The 18,158-nt window shown below is 35.5% G+C and overlaps 3 protein-coding genes across 5 annotated transcripts; 1 reads left to right on the forward strand and 2 right to left on the reverse strand.

The window, feature by feature from the left end:
* Positions 1–3,295: 3,295 nt before the first annotated feature.
* On the reverse strand, positions 3,296–10,167 carry LOC128858100 (exportin-6). The gene is made up of 13 exons (XM_054094076.1): positions 9,944–10,167; positions 9,304–9,818; positions 8,823–8,975; positions 8,350–8,732; positions 8,079–8,272; positions 7,181–7,593; positions 6,956–7,107; positions 6,303–6,511; positions 6,053–6,226; positions 4,864–5,033; positions 4,584–4,796; positions 4,095–4,518; positions 3,296–4,006 (listed from the first exon to the last, which is right to left on the reverse strand). The coding sequence occupies exons 1-13, from the start codon at positions 9,944–9,946 to the stop codon at positions 3,932–3,934; spliced, it is 3,078 nt and encodes a 1,025-aa protein (XP_053950051.1). The 5' UTR covers positions 9,947–10,167; the 3' UTR covers positions 3,296–3,931.
* A 1,357-nt stretch (positions 10,168–11,524) lies between these two features.
* Positions 11,525–14,808, forward strand: LOC128858101 (ubiquitin carboxyl-terminal hydrolase 30 homolog). 3 transcript variants are annotated; one of them, XM_054094077.1, is made up of 6 exons: positions 11,530–11,818; positions 11,907–12,667; positions 12,733–12,822; positions 13,207–13,530; positions 13,793–14,007; positions 14,083–14,808. In XM_054094077.1, the coding sequence occupies exons 1-6, from the start codon at positions 11,731–11,733 to the stop codon at positions 14,186–14,188; spliced, it is 1,584 nt and encodes a 527-aa protein (XP_053950052.1). In that variant the 5' UTR covers positions 11,530–11,730; the 3' UTR covers positions 14,189–14,808. The 3 variants fall into 3 exon arrangements, with proteins under 3 accessions (XP_053950054.1, XP_053950052.1, XP_053950053.1); XM_054094078.1 differs by having other exon boundaries at positions 11,530–11,812; XM_054094079.1 differs by lacking the exon at positions 12,733–12,822 and having other exon boundaries at positions 11,525–11,818.
* A 93-nt stretch (positions 14,809–14,901) lies between these two features.
* LOC128858102 (cell cycle checkpoint protein RAD17) lies at positions 14,902–17,044 on the reverse strand. The gene is made up of 5 exons (XM_054094080.1): positions 16,930–17,044; positions 16,276–16,874; positions 15,907–16,220; positions 15,693–15,836; positions 14,902–15,427 (listed from the first exon to the last, which is right to left on the reverse strand). The coding sequence occupies exons 1-5, from the start codon at positions 16,948–16,950 to the stop codon at positions 15,015–15,017; spliced, it is 1,491 nt and encodes a 496-aa protein (XP_053950055.1). The 5' UTR covers positions 16,951–17,044; the 3' UTR covers positions 14,902–15,014.
* Between the last annotated feature and the right edge of the window lie 1,114 nt (positions 17,045–18,158).

Consider the following 18,158-nt stretch of genomic DNA (forward strand, 5'->3'; position numbering starts at 1 on the left):
GCCCATTCAAATCAAAGCAATCAACAAAGCTGTTGGTGCTTTGATAACGCCAGGCAAGTAGGAGTAACATAAGGCGATTTGCGAAAAGAAAGAAATTTAATAAGACTCTCACACTTAGTATTATATAATTTTCATTTTAATTTAAGGGGTTAGGGGTAGTCAGAGGGGGTTAGGGGTAGTCCGAAAAAACAATTTTCAATTATTTTTTTTTTGCTAGTCAGTTGCTTTATTTTACCAAAAAAACATAGCATTAATACATCATGTTTCGATTTGACTTTAGCAAAATTGCAAACAAAAAAAAATAATTGTAAAGGTTATCGCTGATTGTGTGGAGTCCGTTTCTCCAGAAGTCCCTTGCGGTGATCATCACAAGTCCTTGGAGATTTATCTAAAATTATTCGCACAAGACAAATTAGTTTTATTTATAAATAACCTTGTGCCTAGTCGAAGCTCTTTTCAAAATCAACAATATGGCGGCCTCCAGAAATATTTTTAAAATTTTCGAGAAAAAATCAGATAATTGTTTAAAATAAATCGAATTTTTTGGAAAAAAATCTTTCGATCAAGCACAAGTTTTTTATGTCTTTCAAAAGCAGTATAAATTTTATTGAAATCTATCAAGCGATTTTTAAGTTACAGTGATCACCAGTCAAAAAACATAGTTTTGAGAAAAACGCATTTAAGTTTTGCTATCGATTCCGGAGCGCACGAGCGCCCTTTGTTAATTGTTGAATAACTCAAAAAGTATTTGTCGGACTCACTTCACATTTTCACACAATATTTTAAAGATATTACACTCTAAGAAAATGCAAGAAAAAAATCCAATTTTTTGAAAAGTCTAACTACCCCTAACCCCATAAGGCAATTTGCGCAAGAAAGTTGCCCCCTAAAAATCATTTAATAGGACTTTCTCATACTTAGCATAATTTTCATTTTAATTAATTAAATAATTAACTAATTTAAATTTTTATTTTTTTATTTATTTTGTAAAAGTGAAAAATATATATATTATATTTTTTTTTTCTGTTGTAACAACGTTTTACATACTACCTCGCAACATTGGCAAATATTTAAACGATTAGCAGGCTTCTTCTTTTCTCCAAGTGTTAGCAAGTGGCAAATAAATGAAGCAACTGGAATAAATGAACACATCTTGGCAGCGCTGGAATAGAGCTGCCTAAAATTACATTTGTTTGTTAAATAGTGAATTATTACCAGTTTTACGAGGCATTACCCATACTCGCTAGCGGCTTGATGACTTTGTTGTTGCTTTTACATGCAAATTTTTCGTCAAGTCAGCCGAGCAGAGGAGTGGCGAAAAGAAGAAGTCTATAGATTCAGTCGAAAATTAAGTATATGACATCAAACTATTGGACTTATATCCGACCAAGTTCAAATCGTCACTCAAGCAGCATTCGCCAAAAAAATTATTGAAGGTACGTACTACGTACATATGTATACTTGTACAGTACAATCGTGATAGTCCGACATTTCTTAATCCGACACGTTCGGTAATCCGACAACCTCATACCGTCTATGGATGCAATTGGCATTATTTTATTTTGATCAGTCGTAGCAGAGCAGCAGAGGGGGATTGTGTTTTGTTTAACGGTCACAACGTATTTGTCATTAAATTTGAACGACGCCAGTTCTCTCGCGATTTCTGACGGTGTTGATGTGATTTTTTTCTGTCTTTTCGTGTCGTTATTTTCTGATTTGGTTTTATTTAATGATGGCATCGGCGTCAAACAAACGTAAACATACAACACTTACGCTGAATGATAAATGGGCCATAATTCAGCGATACGAGCGTGGTGAAACACCTCTTTACCTAAGTGGGATTTACGGAGTGGAACCTTCGGTAGTCCGGAATATTTGATAATCCGACAACGAGTCGGTCCCGTATGTGTCGGACTATCACGATTGGACTGTATATCTTTCAATTGGGGAAAATACTATGTATACTGTGGGCTTGTTTGAGTTGCGTCTTCAAACTTACGTTTAATTATATGTACTTAAATTGAATGGGCCTATGAATTCAAAACTTAAAAAATTTAAATTTTTGATGTGTCGGGTATTTTTTAAACTGCATGAGAACTATCGATATTCGTGACTATAGTCTTAACACGCTGGCGGCATCATCGACCCTTATTTATTTCGAAATGAGCAAGGAGCTGCCGTTACGGTCAGATATGCTGACTAAATTTTCGTTTCAAAAAATAAATCAACTAAACATCGACGACATTTGGTCCCAACAAGACGGTGCAGCTGGTCATACATAACGATCGATTTATTGCAATATTCAAGCCGCTATACCTTCGGATTTATTGGAAAAAGTAGTCGAAAACTGGACTGACCAAATGTACCATGTAACTCGTAGCCGCAGCGGACTTATGCCGGATATCATAGTCAAAAAATAAATGCCATGATATTATACCAAAAAGGATTCTACCAGATTATAATAATAAAAAAATCATTCTAACAATATTTCTGTTTTGCATTATCATTTCTCAAACTCTTAAAGAATCACTCTATATTTCTGTGAAATTTGTTAAAATTTTGTACAAAGTTAAAGTTCTCAAGCTCTTAAAAAATGTTAGGGAGTTTTGTATAAAACTTAAGCTCTCAGACTCGTTATTTCTGCGAAATTTGTTAAATTTTAGTGAATTTTGTACAAAGTTTAAGTTCTCAAGCTCTTAAAAAAATCCTATATGTCTTTAAAATTTATTAAATTTTTGTGAATTTCTTTCGCAATTTAAGTTGTCAAGCTCTTAAAAAACACCCTATATTTCGTTGAAATTTGTTAAATTTTAGTGAATTTTGTACAAAGTTTAAGTTCTCAAGCTCTTAAAAAACACCCTATATTATATATTATATAACAAAGTTCAAGTTCTCAAGCTTTTAAAAAAACACCCAAAATTTCTTTAAAATTTGTTAAAATTTTGTGAATTTTGTAGAGTTTAAGTTCGCAAGCTTTTAAAAAAAACACCCTATATTTCTTTGAAATTTGTTAAATTCTATATATATTACTTGAAAAAAAAACATAAAAAGTTATATATAAGAAAGTTTAAATTTGGTAATTTTTCACGCTCCCATTATTTTGCACACAGGTGTGCACATTCACTACCAAACATCACAGCCGATTTATATTTAGTACTCAAATACTGTTAGTTATATATGTCAAGCACAATGTATTTCAAATAAAATGTTTTTTTCTAAAATTATAATTTATTCACTTTTTTGTTTAAAATTTTACTCATACATACATACATGCTTTTATCAAGCAGACATTACAAACGACAATATTTTATTATTTTTATAATTTTATTTTATTGCATTAGATAAACTAACATAACCAAGTGTTTTCTCTTAACTTAGTAAAATACTAAAATACATAATGAAATTAACTGCGTGGAGAAATTAGCATATGTAAGGAAGGAAAAATTATTAAATCGAACAAAATTTAAAAGCATAAAAATTTAATATAAAATATATATATATGACATGATAAGTTGTTGTAAGCTGTAATAAAGTGTAATGGATAAAAAGTGTAAACAAAAATTTTAATAATTGATAAATATAAAATATTTAAATAATATACTTATATGTGAAGACAACAAAATAAAATAATCAACGTACGATGTACCTTAATGTCAGCTGTGCAAATTATGATAGATGAAAATAGTTAATTGTAGTCGTAACAATCTACACTAACGCATGTAGTTGATTTTGTTTACTATACATATATTCGTTACATACAAATAATTATAAAGCAGTCATTTATAAACTGTGAATTTCTTGTCTTACATAAAATGCGTACATATAAATTTATTACATATACTTATATACTTAATTCTACACATGCTGTTGAGTGGCGTTTCAAAATGTCTCGCGAAATTTGTTTTTTGTTTTTGTTTTTCTTTTTCTTTTTTTACGTTTGCGTTAGATGTACACTATGCGCATCCTGTATCAGTTGGGATAACTTTTGTGAAAATGTTGGAATGTCCTGTTGAAAATAAATGCAAAAAAAAAACATATGTAAAAAAACAATGCCGACTTTTTTCTTAGCTAGTAATCAGTTGACTATCACTCACAGTTGATAAGCAGATCACATCCAAATATTTCGGATTAACTGGAAATCCAGCCGTCACAAAGCTTTCACGCAACTTTAAATTATCTACTTGACCCATGGCGTAAAGTACGTTCGCCAATAGATCAAAATGCAGCGAACCCTCACCGGACAGTAGTATACTGATAAGCGCACGCTGAAACGAAGCAAGTAGACTGTCTTGGAAGAGAGCACGCTGAAACAAACGCCAACGCTCGTTTACGGCCTGCATCGATAGCAAGACCTTTCGCACCAGATTTGGATCGTTGCCGGATACCAGCACTTGTCCGTAAGCATTTAAAATAGCCATAAAATGTTCGGGATGTAGATTATCACTACTGCTATGCAATAGCGAACCATTATACTGTACATGGGGTTTGTAGAAATACTGCCATTTGTGTAGCAAAACACTGTGCAATGAAAAAGTCACCACATTAAGTACTACAATAAAATGAAGAGGAAGCATGGAAATTACTTATCAAAAAGTGCATAAACCATGCCGCTCAAATCAGTGCCGTCAACCAAGCTAGAGTCATGTTGCTGTATCAATGGCAGCACGTGCTCAATGGTGAAACTCAAAATGGAAGGCAGCATAGTGGTCCAAGTATTGCCCGGCTGTTGCACGATTATCTGGAACATCTGCAATATTTTCTCCAATACCGCCAACTGATTAAGACTCAATTGTTCTCTTCAAAAATAAAAAAAGACCACAATTAGATGTTATAGATTTCATAGATGTTAAGCAAATCACTTACCTGCTGCTGACAGTTATGTAGAGAGTGATCATGTCTTTGATGAATGGCGCACCAAATTGGTTTAACAGGCTACGTAATATACTTAAACTAAACTCGGCTGCGGAAATGGGAATAGAGTTATTGCTTATACCGAAACTGTTGAAAAGCATTAATGCTTTCGTGATGATGGGCTAATGTGGAAGAGAAATTCAAACATTATGAACGTTAAATTTTTGTCAAAGGGTATAGCAGATATGAGCCTCGTTAGAGACCGAATATGTTTCAATCTAATGCAGAGTTCTAAGACATTAAAACGCTATAGAAGTTCTATGCGCTAACAATAGAAAATTTCAACTGCTTGGAACTGATTGACTCGGTAGTATTAAATTATTTTCATTAAAAGTTGACGCATGTTGCAAGCTCAATCTACACCCTAATTGAGCGCATCACTCCATGACAGTCGGTTCTACGTTACCGGAACAACCCGGATTTATATCCGGCCAAGGACTGTCACTCCAGCAGCATTTTCCAAGCATGTATGAGGAATGTTTATGCTGCTACAACAACAACAACAACAACAATCCATAAAGCATTTATTAAAATTTGAAATCGAATTTTTTTTTTTTAACTATTACTAAAGAATTATTTTTGGAAAATAACAAATTAATAAATAATTGGCGCTTCCACCATTTTTGGGTGTTTGGCCTATTTGGGATGTGCGTCTAGATGTTGTTCCACAAATGGAGGGCCCTACAGTTTTAAACCGACTACGTATGACAAATGTTTTTTATGAGGAGATTTTTCATGGCAGAAATACACTCGGAGGTTTGCCATGGCCTGCCGAAGGGTCATCACTAATAAAAAGAACACTTTTTCATCATTTTCGTGTTTCATGCAGGGATATTCGAACCTAAATACTTCAGTTAGATTAGATTAGTTTCTTTATGAGGTTTGCACTTCGGCCTCATGGTCTTTTGTGCGCTCTTCTCATCACAGTACCTCACCCAGACCCAGTTCCCTTATTTGACTTAGGGTGGAGCTGGGTTGGATTGAGCATAGGTGCCTTTCTTCTGGCTGCACTTGACCAAGATGTCTCAACCTTCTCTGCGCTATAGCGCTGCATTCCAGGAGAAGGGTAATCACGCACCAACCCATTCAGCTGCGGCGGCCGAATTAGAGTAATACAAAACTAATTAATTTATCTTTTTACCTTAAATGCATTTGATAATATGTCTTTTGTGGTGTTGCAAGAGTCCTTAAAGTATTCCATGACCTCACTGAATATACTCAAAATATTGGGCATGATTGATGAAATTTTCGATACGGTTGTTTGCGAGTCAAGTTCAAGGAAATTTTGTGCTAGACATTTCACGTATTCATAGAGCTGCGAAAAAAAGATAATAAGCAACAATTTAATTGATCTGAATATATGGAAAATGATGTGATGCATATAAACGTACATGATTACAACGCCATGTGTAATCCTGTTGCTGCTCTTCTACAGTTTTCGGTAGAGCTAAGTAGCCAATAAGGCTAATATAGATATTAACGATAGCTTGACGCGGTAGATGTGCCAATTTGGGACCAGCCTGCATCAATCGGATAACGAATAGTGTCTCCAATAAACGTTTTGGTCTTATCACAGTCGAAATACAAAGCAGCAATTGACCTAAAAGTGTTAAAATATTTAATTAGCTTGTTTGACATAAATAAAATTGAATTTAAATTATAACATCGACAAGCTTAGATTTTCGTAATAGTAGTAATTGATATGGTGCTCACATTCACCAATGTAAACGTACGCCCGTATCAGCTGACACGATGAAACTAATGACAGGCCTAAATGAATTCTCACCACCGTTCCGATCCGTAGTGTCGTAGATCGTTGTTTCATCGTGTCAGCTGATAAGGGTGTACGGGCGTACGTTTACGTTGGTGAGTGTGGGCACCATTACTTTGCAGCGAGTGAATTTCCAATTTTAATAAAAAAATATATATTTTGTGCATTTGCATGTTTTATAATATTGAAGAAGTCGAAAAGTTGTTTTAATGGTGCCAATAAAATTTGGAATGGCAATTTGAAGAATTTTGGAATGTTTTAAAAGAGCCTTACTTCCAGATATTGCAACCACCGGTGCCACCGCAACATGGTCCGGCAATAAAATAACACCGAGCGCGTCAAAGAGGCATTGAATGACTTCATCATGCTTCAGGTTGATCGATATTGGTAAAATGCTACGCATCGCCATCAGTATTTGAGCATATCTGTAAAAAGAGTAGCAGCGTTTAAAACCTTTACACTATTAACATTGAACATATTCGTTTGATTACAACTTACAAATAATCAAAATCAGTCTGGAACGTTGATTTATCTAGATTCAAAGTTGCTATTTTGTTACTAGTAAAGAATTTGAGCAATGTCAAGAGGTTTTCCGTAAGCAGCTTCAACTGACTGGTTACTTGTGCACCCACTTCCGGTGAATTGGCATCCAATAGTGGTGATAAACGTACCACAGCCTGACAGACTGTTGACAAATCACGCAGATGCTCGTTAAAGCTTTGACTTTTCAATTTTCTACCTAACTCATATAGTTTTCCGTTATCGAGATCATTTTCCAAAGACAGGAGATAAACGTGAGGGCGCGTCCAATGTGCGGAAACTTGTGCGAAAACAGCATTGGGCCGAGACTCCGCTACAAGCGCTACGCATTCAATACACTGCGACAAAAATTGTTGCCACTCAGTTTGTGTCTATTAATAAAGATAGAATGTGAGCAAAATATACAAATTATATGTTTGTATTGTAAATAAACTGAATACAGTCCAATCGTGATAGTCCGACACATATGGGACCGACTCGTTGTCGGATTATCAAATATTCCAGACTACCGAAGGTTCCATTTAATGACACGAAAAGACAGAAAAAAATCACATCAACACCGTCAGAAATCGCGAGAGAACTGGCGTCGTTCAAATTTAATGACAAATACGTTGTAACCGGGAAACAAAACACAATCCCCCTCTGCTGCTCTGCTACGACTGATCAAAATAAAATAATGCCAATTACATCCATAGACGTTATGAGGTTGTCGGATTACCGAACGTGTCGGATTAAGAAATGTCGGACTATCACGATTGTACTGTATTAAAAAATTAGATGCTATTCAATGTAAAACGCAATACCATTGGATCACTTAAGCTATGCAAATGTGTCTCACTCATTGTATTTTACGTACGTTTTCTTCCATTAACTCATTGTCTAGTAGCTCCAACTCAGATTTATTGAACTCAAACAATATGCGGCGCATTATCTCCACGACTAGTTGATACAGTACATCATTGTAGCGATTTTGTTTTGAGCTCATCACAAGACCTTTCATAATTGGAGTCCATATTTCAAGTTTTTCCGTAAAATCTAGCGCACCATTCTCTAATGAACACGTATGATTTTCATTATTTTAGATTGAAATAAATAAACTGTAAGTAAGCATGTTTAGTATTGCTTACTTGATATTGTGCAACAGTAAAGCGATTTAAGAAATGATTCTAATAAATCATTATGCTGCACCATCTTCGACCAATATCGGTCTGCATAGAGGCGCAGGAGTTCCCTAAATTTATCTGCATACATCTCGCTTTGTTGCTTAGTCGTATTATGTTGTTCCAAAAGGCCATTTACACCCGTCATCATAGTTAATGTGTGGGGCAGTGGCTTCTGGAGATACATCAGCTCATTAAGCACAGATAGTGCAGCCAAGGAGATGTGAGGTTGTGAGGCACGCCATTGCGCTAAGTCTAAAATGCTCATAAGAAAATATTCTGAAATCAATTCAGTGCGAGTCCATGAGACGAGGTGTTGCACACATGTAAGTAGCTCCAATACTGCGGAACTGCACAAATAATAAAAACGCATTAATATACATTCATATGCAACTAGGAAATCACACATATTAGAAAACAGTTATTGAAACATACTTTACCTAAATTGATTGTCATTTGGCAGCGACGTAGATAGGGCATAATCCACTAGAGTGTTGGGTAGGGAATGGATGTCTTTATCGTTGATATGGCAAACCGTGATTAGTAAATACTTAGTGAGTAAATCCAGAATTTCGGGTATACACATGGATATGCTAAACATCAAACAAAAAACACATTAACAATATACAACAAATACGAAGTGTTGGCCTTTTATATGGGGTAGAGTATATCTAGGATTTGGTTTGTTAAAGCGAATTATTGCAACATTTAGTAAATACATAGGCATCGGTTTTATGTCTAATAAGCAAATGGATTTATGTATCAATTTTGATTCAAAAGGCGGTAAAAAAAATTTGTGTCATACTTTGGGGCAAATTGTTACCCAAACTATATTGCTTTTTGTTCACCAATCACTGATTTAAGGCTATTTAAACATTACATGCGCGAAAATCAATTACAATTGATTGTAAATAGGCTTACCAAGAATGAAAATAATTCTGACGTTCCGTTGTTACGCAGTCACGATTGTTGATTACCTCTTCTGATGTGATGCGTAGCAGTGTAATGCCCAAAACAAATTTTTCCGACCGAATTAATTCTAAACAGTGGCCTATGTAGCTGGGATGATCGTCAGGAAACTCACGTTTTCCTATAAGTGCAATTAATTGTGCGAATGTATCACGTTGTCGTCGCGGCACATTTGTTACAGATAAATTTGCGTAGGTATTCCATAATGTTTCACGCAGTAGAGTTCTGTCGCTGCTAGTCAAGTGAGACCAGCGGCGTGAAATCCAATGTTCCAAAGTTGAGGTACCGAAAAACCAGAGGTATTGATTTGTTTCAATTGAAGCAGCCACCTGCAGACTTATTTGCCAAGAGCTTGGTTGTCCTCTAAATACAATTAATTCAGTTTCAATTTCACGTTTGCGTATATTAGGCGTGGCGGGTTCGTGGAATTCTTGAAGTAGCGCCTCTACCACAGACAACGAGGAAGACTAGAAAAATATAGGTAAAAGATGTATTATGCAGTAAGGATCGTTGGTATAAACAACGAGTCACATTTGGGTTGGACGATGGTCCACAAAAACGAAATGTGATGCTGATAACGATTGTTACTCACCATTTTCTGGTATGTCGCGGTGGCAGTCAATCCCAATCTTAAGACGTTATCAAGTTGTGCAGATATAAGTTTATTCTCGACTAGTTTAATTCAAATTGTCCATAACACTTTTTCCGTTGTTATTTTTCAGTAATAATACAAGAATTGTCCAACTTGTCGCTTCAAGAAAACATTGGAGCAACGAAATTGGCGAAATCATGAAAAGCGAATGCTGCGGCAGAGACAGTTTTGACGTTTTCTCTTATCTACATATGACCCATACAGACAATACAAATGTTGGTGCAAAATGTAATCGATAGACCTCTTATTCTGATTGAAACGGCATAAAAATAAAGAAAATATCGAAGGTTAAATGCCAATTTTACGCAATTTTGAAACATTAATATCTTCAAATGCAAAAATGTACTTCATTGGAAAAATAAATAAAATATCTTTTTTTAGAACAAAAGATCATTAAAAAAGGTCGATCGAACATAAAAGAATCTATCAAATCTAATTTATAATAATTTTTAATTTAATTTTTAAATATTAAAATACCTTGTTTTAGAAAAATAGATCATAAAAAAACGGTCGATAGAGCATAAAAGGATCTACCGAATATAATTTTCGTATTCGTTATTTGTACCAAAATATATTTAAGTTTAATTTGATAAACATTTCGATTCAGCAGAGCTCGGTAAATTTTTTAACAGTAATTAGACTTTATATCTCTTGGTACGTCAGAGTCCGAATAATATTTTATATTATTCAAATAAATGATTTCGAAAATATCGAACCCAGTTGAAAAAGGTTCTATTGCCTGGCTCATATTTTTAGCTTCGGCGAACTTAAAAATAAATAAATAAGTAATTGGCGCATACGCTTCTGTTAAGCGTTTCGCCAAGCTCCTCCTCCAATTCGGGGCGTGCGTCTTGATGTTGTTCCACAAATGGAGGGACCTACAGTTTTAAGCCGTCTCCGAGCGGCAAATGGATTTTTATGAGATGGCCTTTCATGGCAGCAATGCACTCAGAGCTTGCCATTGCCTGCTGAGTGACCGGTATTAGAAACATTTTTTTTAACAATTCATATTCCGTGGTCGGAATTTCAACCTCAGCCCTTCCGAATGAAAGTCGCACACCAACCCATTCGGTTACGACGACTGCGAAGAATAAAATAATCGAAAAAAACATCTTCGATTAGTCATTTCTCTGTTCGCTTGAAGAAAAACTGGCATAATTAACTATATTCAATGGTGCAAATTGCTCTTTTGATATGAGGCAAGTTTCATTACACCATATTCATACAGCGAATATTTTGGTGATTCTATTTCGCAAACTCCATTATTTGCAGTTGATTTAGTTTTAACCTACAGTCAACAACATTGAGAAAAACGATATCGGAAAGCATTACCCAATACCCATAAAAATGGTCTGGATCATTCCTGTGGGATTGATCGGGATAATGAATTGGATAACGCAAGAAAAAATACTAATTAAGGGTTACATCAAGTTTTCCCACTCTTTTCCAGTGCAGCCAACTTATATTTATCAACGCCAGTTAAGCAAACGAAGACAGCTTAATTATTAACTAACTACTTGAAGAACGCGTACTGAAAAATTTAAAAACGTGCTCCCTGCTTTAAAATACACCATATCAGCTGTTTCGTAACGATGCCATACTAATTTCCTTAAATTTACTAGTTTTCAAGTCATTGGGCATGTCTGGTTTACTGAAACACAGTCAGATATCGAAAAGAAAATATGTAAAAAAGTCGGAAAATATATAAATAAACTAAGAAAATTATAATGGAAGGTGAAAAAATTTTAATGGCTGCAGGAGTGACTGTCGCTGCTGTAGTTGGTGCATTTGTATTCTGGGGTCCTTCAGGTAAATGTAATAATCTCTACTGGTAATCCGAGGGATTTCTATTAATTTTTTTTTATTATTTTATTCATCGACATGTTAACCGACAAATACATAGGTTCTTCACGTCTGCGGCAACGAAGAGGACAAATAGCTGGACTACACAACTTTGGACAAACTTGTTTTTTAAATACATTGCTTCAGGCTCTTGCTGCCTGTCCCCAATTTATAGCTTGGCTGCAGTTATATAATAATGTCAACTCCGACAGAAAGAGCCTGATATCATCCCTGTTGAACACACTTGAAGTAATAAATGGCACTCACTCCACTTTGCGTGGGGATCCTTACTCTCCAGGTGCGGTGATGCGTGCTCTTCACGCTCTAGGATGGGTTATACCACAGGAGGAACATGATGCTCATGAATTATTTCATGTAATGTTAGCGTCTCTAGAAGAAGAGGCTCTGAGGCCCAAGAAAGTCGGTTGTCTTTCAGATGCATTACCCGTTTTGATCGGCGGAGGTGATGGAGAGCAACCAGATAGACCATCTAGTGCTATGCTAACAGATTTCTTAAATACTGACTACGATGAATCTACAAATTTAACACGTTTGGTACGTTCAGAAGCCCACACGCCGGATTCACCTTCATCAGTATGCGAACGCGAAATGTGCTCCGGCGAAGGGGGTGCAGCTGGTACATCTCCAACTGAAATAATGGACTTCGATCCACTGGCTTCTCCAGTATTGGGTGGACAACGAGTCAGTCGAGCTCGCACAGCCCAACTAACTAGATATCCTTGGTCAGAAGGTTTAAATAAACGAGTGTCTACATCATGTCGGTCATTGGAGCGTTTAAGCCGTGGTCCGGGAAGAGTGTCGGTGAGTAGAAGTATTTTCAAAACCAGTTAATACAGGCGATTTTGCGATTTTTTAAATAAATCCAGATTTGGTCTGATCAAATGCCTACTCATGTAGCTATACCCTTTCAAGGTGCAATGGGTACACAAATTGTTTGCAACGGTTGTGGATTCAAAGTGTGTAAAAACAAGTACAGTACAATCGTGATAGTCCGACATTTCTTAATCCGACACGTTCGGTAATCCGACAACCTCATAACGTCTATGGATGCAATTGGCATTATTTTATTTTGATCAGTCGTAGCAGAGCAGCAGAGGGGGATTGTGTTTTGTTTCCCGGTCACAACGTATTTGTCATTAAATTTGAACGACGCCAGTTCTCTCGCGATTTCTGACGGTGTTGATGTGATTTTTTTCTGTCTTTTCATGTCATTAAATGGAACCTTCGGTAGTCCGGAATATTTGATAATCCGACAACGAGTCGGTCCCGTATGTGTCGGACTATCACGATTGGACTGTAGTAAAAATATACAATTTACGATTTTAACTTTTTTTCTGTAGTCAACTGTGCGTTACGACAAGTTTGACAGTGTTACTTTGAATTTGCCACCTCAGCGTCGTTCGGGTCTTAGCTTGGGACATTTGCTGAGCGAATATATAACATCTGAAGAATTGAACGATGTAAAATGTGAATCCTGTAACGAAACCACCAATCACACTAAATCGCTGACATTCGCCAAATTGCCTGCTTGCCTCTGTGTACATATTGCTCGTACGGTATGGCTGCCAACTGGTCAAATTTGCAAGCGGCAAGACTACGTTCATTTCCCCGAAAGTTTGTCAATGGCACCATACAGCTTTGTCCAACCGCATTTGAACAGCCAGGTGAGTAGCAATAAATGATACAAATTATATTGTAAGTTAAATAAATTTAAAAAAAGAAATTGATCACCTAAAATTCAAAATCAACGATTAGAAAAAAAACTAAACACACAAATACAAGTAAGGCCAAATATAGTATCTATAGTTGAACAAAACTACTATTTGCATGTAAAAACACATTCAAAAATATCTTCATTTTACATATTTTACATATACACATACACTTCTTGCAATAAAAAATAATCATTTTTGAATTGTTAAACAGGCCGGCACACCATGGGGATCTACGATGTCGCTTTTCTCTTCTAGTTTGCCCATGAACAGTTTGGGTGGCAGTGGCAATGATTCATACGGAAGTGCGTTCGGCACAATGTTCCCCAAAAATCTATACAGACTCTTAGCTGTCGTTGTTCACTCTGGTGAAGCAAGCAGTGGTCATTTCGTAACTTATCGACGAGGAGCTTTACGGAATGCACATCGGTATGCAATAGTGAACACATACACAATTAGATTAGTGCTAATTATTTTTGTTTCTATTTTTGTAACAATCTATAGCTGGTTCTACACCTCAGACACTGTTGTACGTGAAGTTTCCATAGAAGAAGTACTTAGCGTACCAGCTTATTTGCTCTTTTATGATCGTGGTCCACAGCGACGCTAAACTATATTTCGGGTAGGGTGGGAAACTCATTTGTTCTGATACCGTAACGATCTAGTTTATGTCATTGATAATTTAAGTTTATTATAAATGCATACATATGTCTAGTTGCTGTAGAATTAAAAAACAATATTGTTTTGTTATTCAGAGATCTGCGGCTTCTAAATGTTAATCTATTCGATGTGATAGTAAACTAATCCTTTATAGGAATTGCAAGATCTCTATTAAATATATGAATTCAATTATGCTCTCTGCAATATGGCTCCACATCACACATTCAGCATTTTTTGATAATTTTATATAACTTAATATCTAAGTGTTATGGGAAAAAATATTTCCAGCTCAATATTTTCGAAAGTGCCATTTTGATTAGTCGAACTATTTATGACTGTACATTACGCTGAATAGGTTATTTTTGTAATTATATATTATAATTTCTTAAGAGCGTTATCTTTAACAGCATTTGTTAATCAATTCATTGAAAAATGTTTTCTATAGCTGTAAGTTTTTTATTATAAGATTTTAAAGCATTTAATTCAGATTATTTACGAATTTACTTTGCGGTATACATACAAATATGTACGTTTTATACGGAAATTGAAAAATGCATTGGAGTAATTACATACATATAAATGAAAATAAATTATTATTTATTTATATGCACTAGGAACTAGTAAAGTTTATTCAACAATCAGAATATGAAAAACAGAATCGAGTTGAAGGTATTCAATGTACTTTAATATATTACTATGCGAAAACTTAATCTCTCAGATATTAATAAATAAGGTTCTTACTATTCGAAATAAACTCATAAAATACATTTTATTTATTATTTGGTCGAGCTGATATTTTTAGAGCCATGAATGATTTCCACGTAGCTTTTATAATCTGTTGCGTATACGTTTTTGGATATGCACTGTAGAGGGAGCGATTTACATAAAGCGTCTTGCTGATAACGCTTTGGTGCCCTAACGGGGATCCACGCGCTGACTGGAGTCTCGTTCGCTACCATTATACTCCGTACAGCTATATTAAGCGCGATCAGTGCCAACGATTCCTCGCGATATTCGGTAATAATGTTGTCAGCAATGCTCAGGTTATTCGTTGCTGCAACCGTGTGTTCAATATCGCCGAAATGTGGAAGGTAATTAGCATGCATAAGATCAATCAATCGCTTCGGTTCAGATGCAAAACTTTCGCTTATATCTTCTGGAGTGTGCATGAAATTACCATTGGACATACCTATGAGAAAATCAATTAAGAATTAGGATTTCTACAACTTAATTTAAAAAATGTTCCGAAAGAACAAATTGCATTGTATGCATTTTAAGAATCGATATTTAAAATAGCACACATTATGAATTAACCAAAAAATTGAAAGCCCTAGTGCATAATTCCGTCTCCGAATGGTAAATTCTTTTATAAAAGGGTTTTTTTTTTTAATAAAAATTCACTCAAATCACGTCGTCACTATAATAAAAATATCAATTGATTTCAGTATACGTACGTTTGGGATTGAAAACTCGTCCCAATGCATGAAACATCGTTAGTGATTCATCACGACGAATCGTTTTAAGCGTTGACACTTGTTTTTTAGATTTTCCCTTGTTGTCACATGATTCCACACGCTCTGTAGGCAAAGTACCAGTACCTATGTATAATTAAAGCATTTAAACATATTGATCTATCTTCTTATATATGTAGTTTATATTATTCGTTACCCTTTAGTGAAGCAAAGTGCAGATTTATCAGTGCGTTGCGAATATCACCTTGCGCAGCAAATACTATCGAGTCGATAACCGATTGTGAAGGCACATTGTAAATACTGGCTATTTGTGGCTCCCTCATTAGAGTACAAAATCTTTTCATCGCCTTCTGTAATAGAGTCACTGCGATCGGATTAAAACCAATATGGTTTATATGAAACTTATTTTTCAGCTGCTCAGTAAAGATGTTATAACTTATATTTAACGAACGAGTTTTGGAATCCGTCACTATGAATATAAGCGGCGATTTTCCATATTTCGAAAATTCTCTGCAAAATATAAAAGATCATCAACATTCCATTACAATTAAATTTCATTATTTACTCCAGAATAGTTTCAAAAGTCTCGGCATTTGAAATTATCATGTTGGGAAAATCCTCCACTAGCACCAGACGCTTTTGACCACCGACTAATGATTTGTACCGAGACGAACGAAATAAAAACGACTTAAACATTTCTATTTGGGATCCTATATAACTATTAGTTTGGTCTCCTAAGACGTTAATTAATTCACAGTCAACTGGATTAATCCATTCGTGCAGTTCATAATTTAGTGATCGTGATATAACACGTACGGCCGTAGTTTTTCCTGAACCTGATGGCCCGGTAAGCAGGCATATTTGTGCAGGATGTTGCTTACTTACAGCTTCATAATGCATTAGCCAGTTTTGCAGTTCTGCTAGTTTTTTCGTATGTACTGCGACTTCTTCACATTTACTCGGTTCAAATGCATTAATCCAATTGGAACTATTTTTGTAGGATTTTGTTTCAGATTTCTCCACTTTAGGATTCTGTGGCGTTTGTATGTCATTTCTATTCTCTTGTTTGTTATCAGCGAAGCTGTTGTCATTCTCAAAATCATTTGTTTTATCAGAGGCCTCAAATTTGGATTGATTAGCGAAAGCTGAATTGCTCCAAGCACGCTACGTTAATGATAAATTGTTAAATAATTGAATTACACAAATTATGAGGATATACTTTACGCGATGCCGGATTCATCGTTTCCGCCCCATTTCCTTCTTGAATAAGCTAAACAAATTTACAATTTACTAAGAAAGTCTCGCAACTTCAAGGTGTTCTCTCCGCAATTAGAAATGTTCGGAACTTATCTAACATACATTGATATCGATATTTTAATTTGTAAAAGTTATCGCTGTTTTTAGGAAAGACTACATACATTGATAAATTATTATACACCCCACAGAGGTATCCCTAGAGACTTGAGCAATTATTTTGTCCGTGGCGATATTGGTAAATTCCGTGAAACTTTTTTCATGTAAATACAAATATCGGCGGGAAGCTCAAATAATTTGAATTTTCACCAATTTTAGACCTACTATCAAATGTTAAAATTGTGGTATAGGTATATGAATTTGTCTTAACGGAGCGATAAAAAAATTGATGTGTGCCCATATTTTCATACTGATGAGATGGTTGACATACTGAAAAAGATGGCTGAAATTATTAGTTTTTTCGCTTAAAATGTCCAAAATACTCAACCCGACTCCCAAATAGATTTCAATTGGAAACTGTACATAGCAGAAAGGGTTTAATATTAATTTTTTATAATGAATTAGAAATGTGTAATACATATACAATACTGGCGGCCGTCGTAGCCGAATGGGTTGGTGCATGACTACCATTCGGAATTCACAGAGAGAACGTTGGTTCGAATCTCGGTGAAACACCAAGATTAAGAAAAAATATTTTTCTAATAGCGGTCGCCCCTTGGCAGGCAATGGCAAACCTCCGAGGGTATTTCGGCCATGAAAAAGCTCCTCATAAAAATATCTGACGTTCGGATTCGGCTGGAAACTGTAGGTCCCTCCATATGTGGAACAACATCAAGACGCACACCACAAATAGGAGGAGGAGCTCGGCCAAAAAGAGTGTACGCGCCAATCATATGTATATATAGGTATATATAATACAGTACTTGAATAAATTAAAAGAATAAGAACCATCAGATTGTTTAGATAAAAGGTAGGCTTATGGCTAAATGATGCGAACTGAATGGCAGTCTCTTTCAACCGGAGGATTGCAAGTTAGTTCTTTCTAACCGCCCATACAAGTTGACAGAATGAAATGACGGCGCGTATTGAAAACTATCGCCGAACAAAGTAATGAGATAAAAGGATAGCGCGGATTGGACACTAGACCGCGTAACGAGTTAAATCGAGAAAAACCACTAAAATTGTACACCTTTT

Source organism: Anastrepha ludens, chromosome 3, assembly GCF_028408465.1.
Source record: "Anastrepha ludens isolate Willacy chromosome 3, idAnaLude1.1, whole genome shotgun sequence".
NCBI lineage: Eukaryota > Metazoa > Arthropoda > Insecta > Diptera > Tephritidae > Anastrepha > Anastrepha ludens.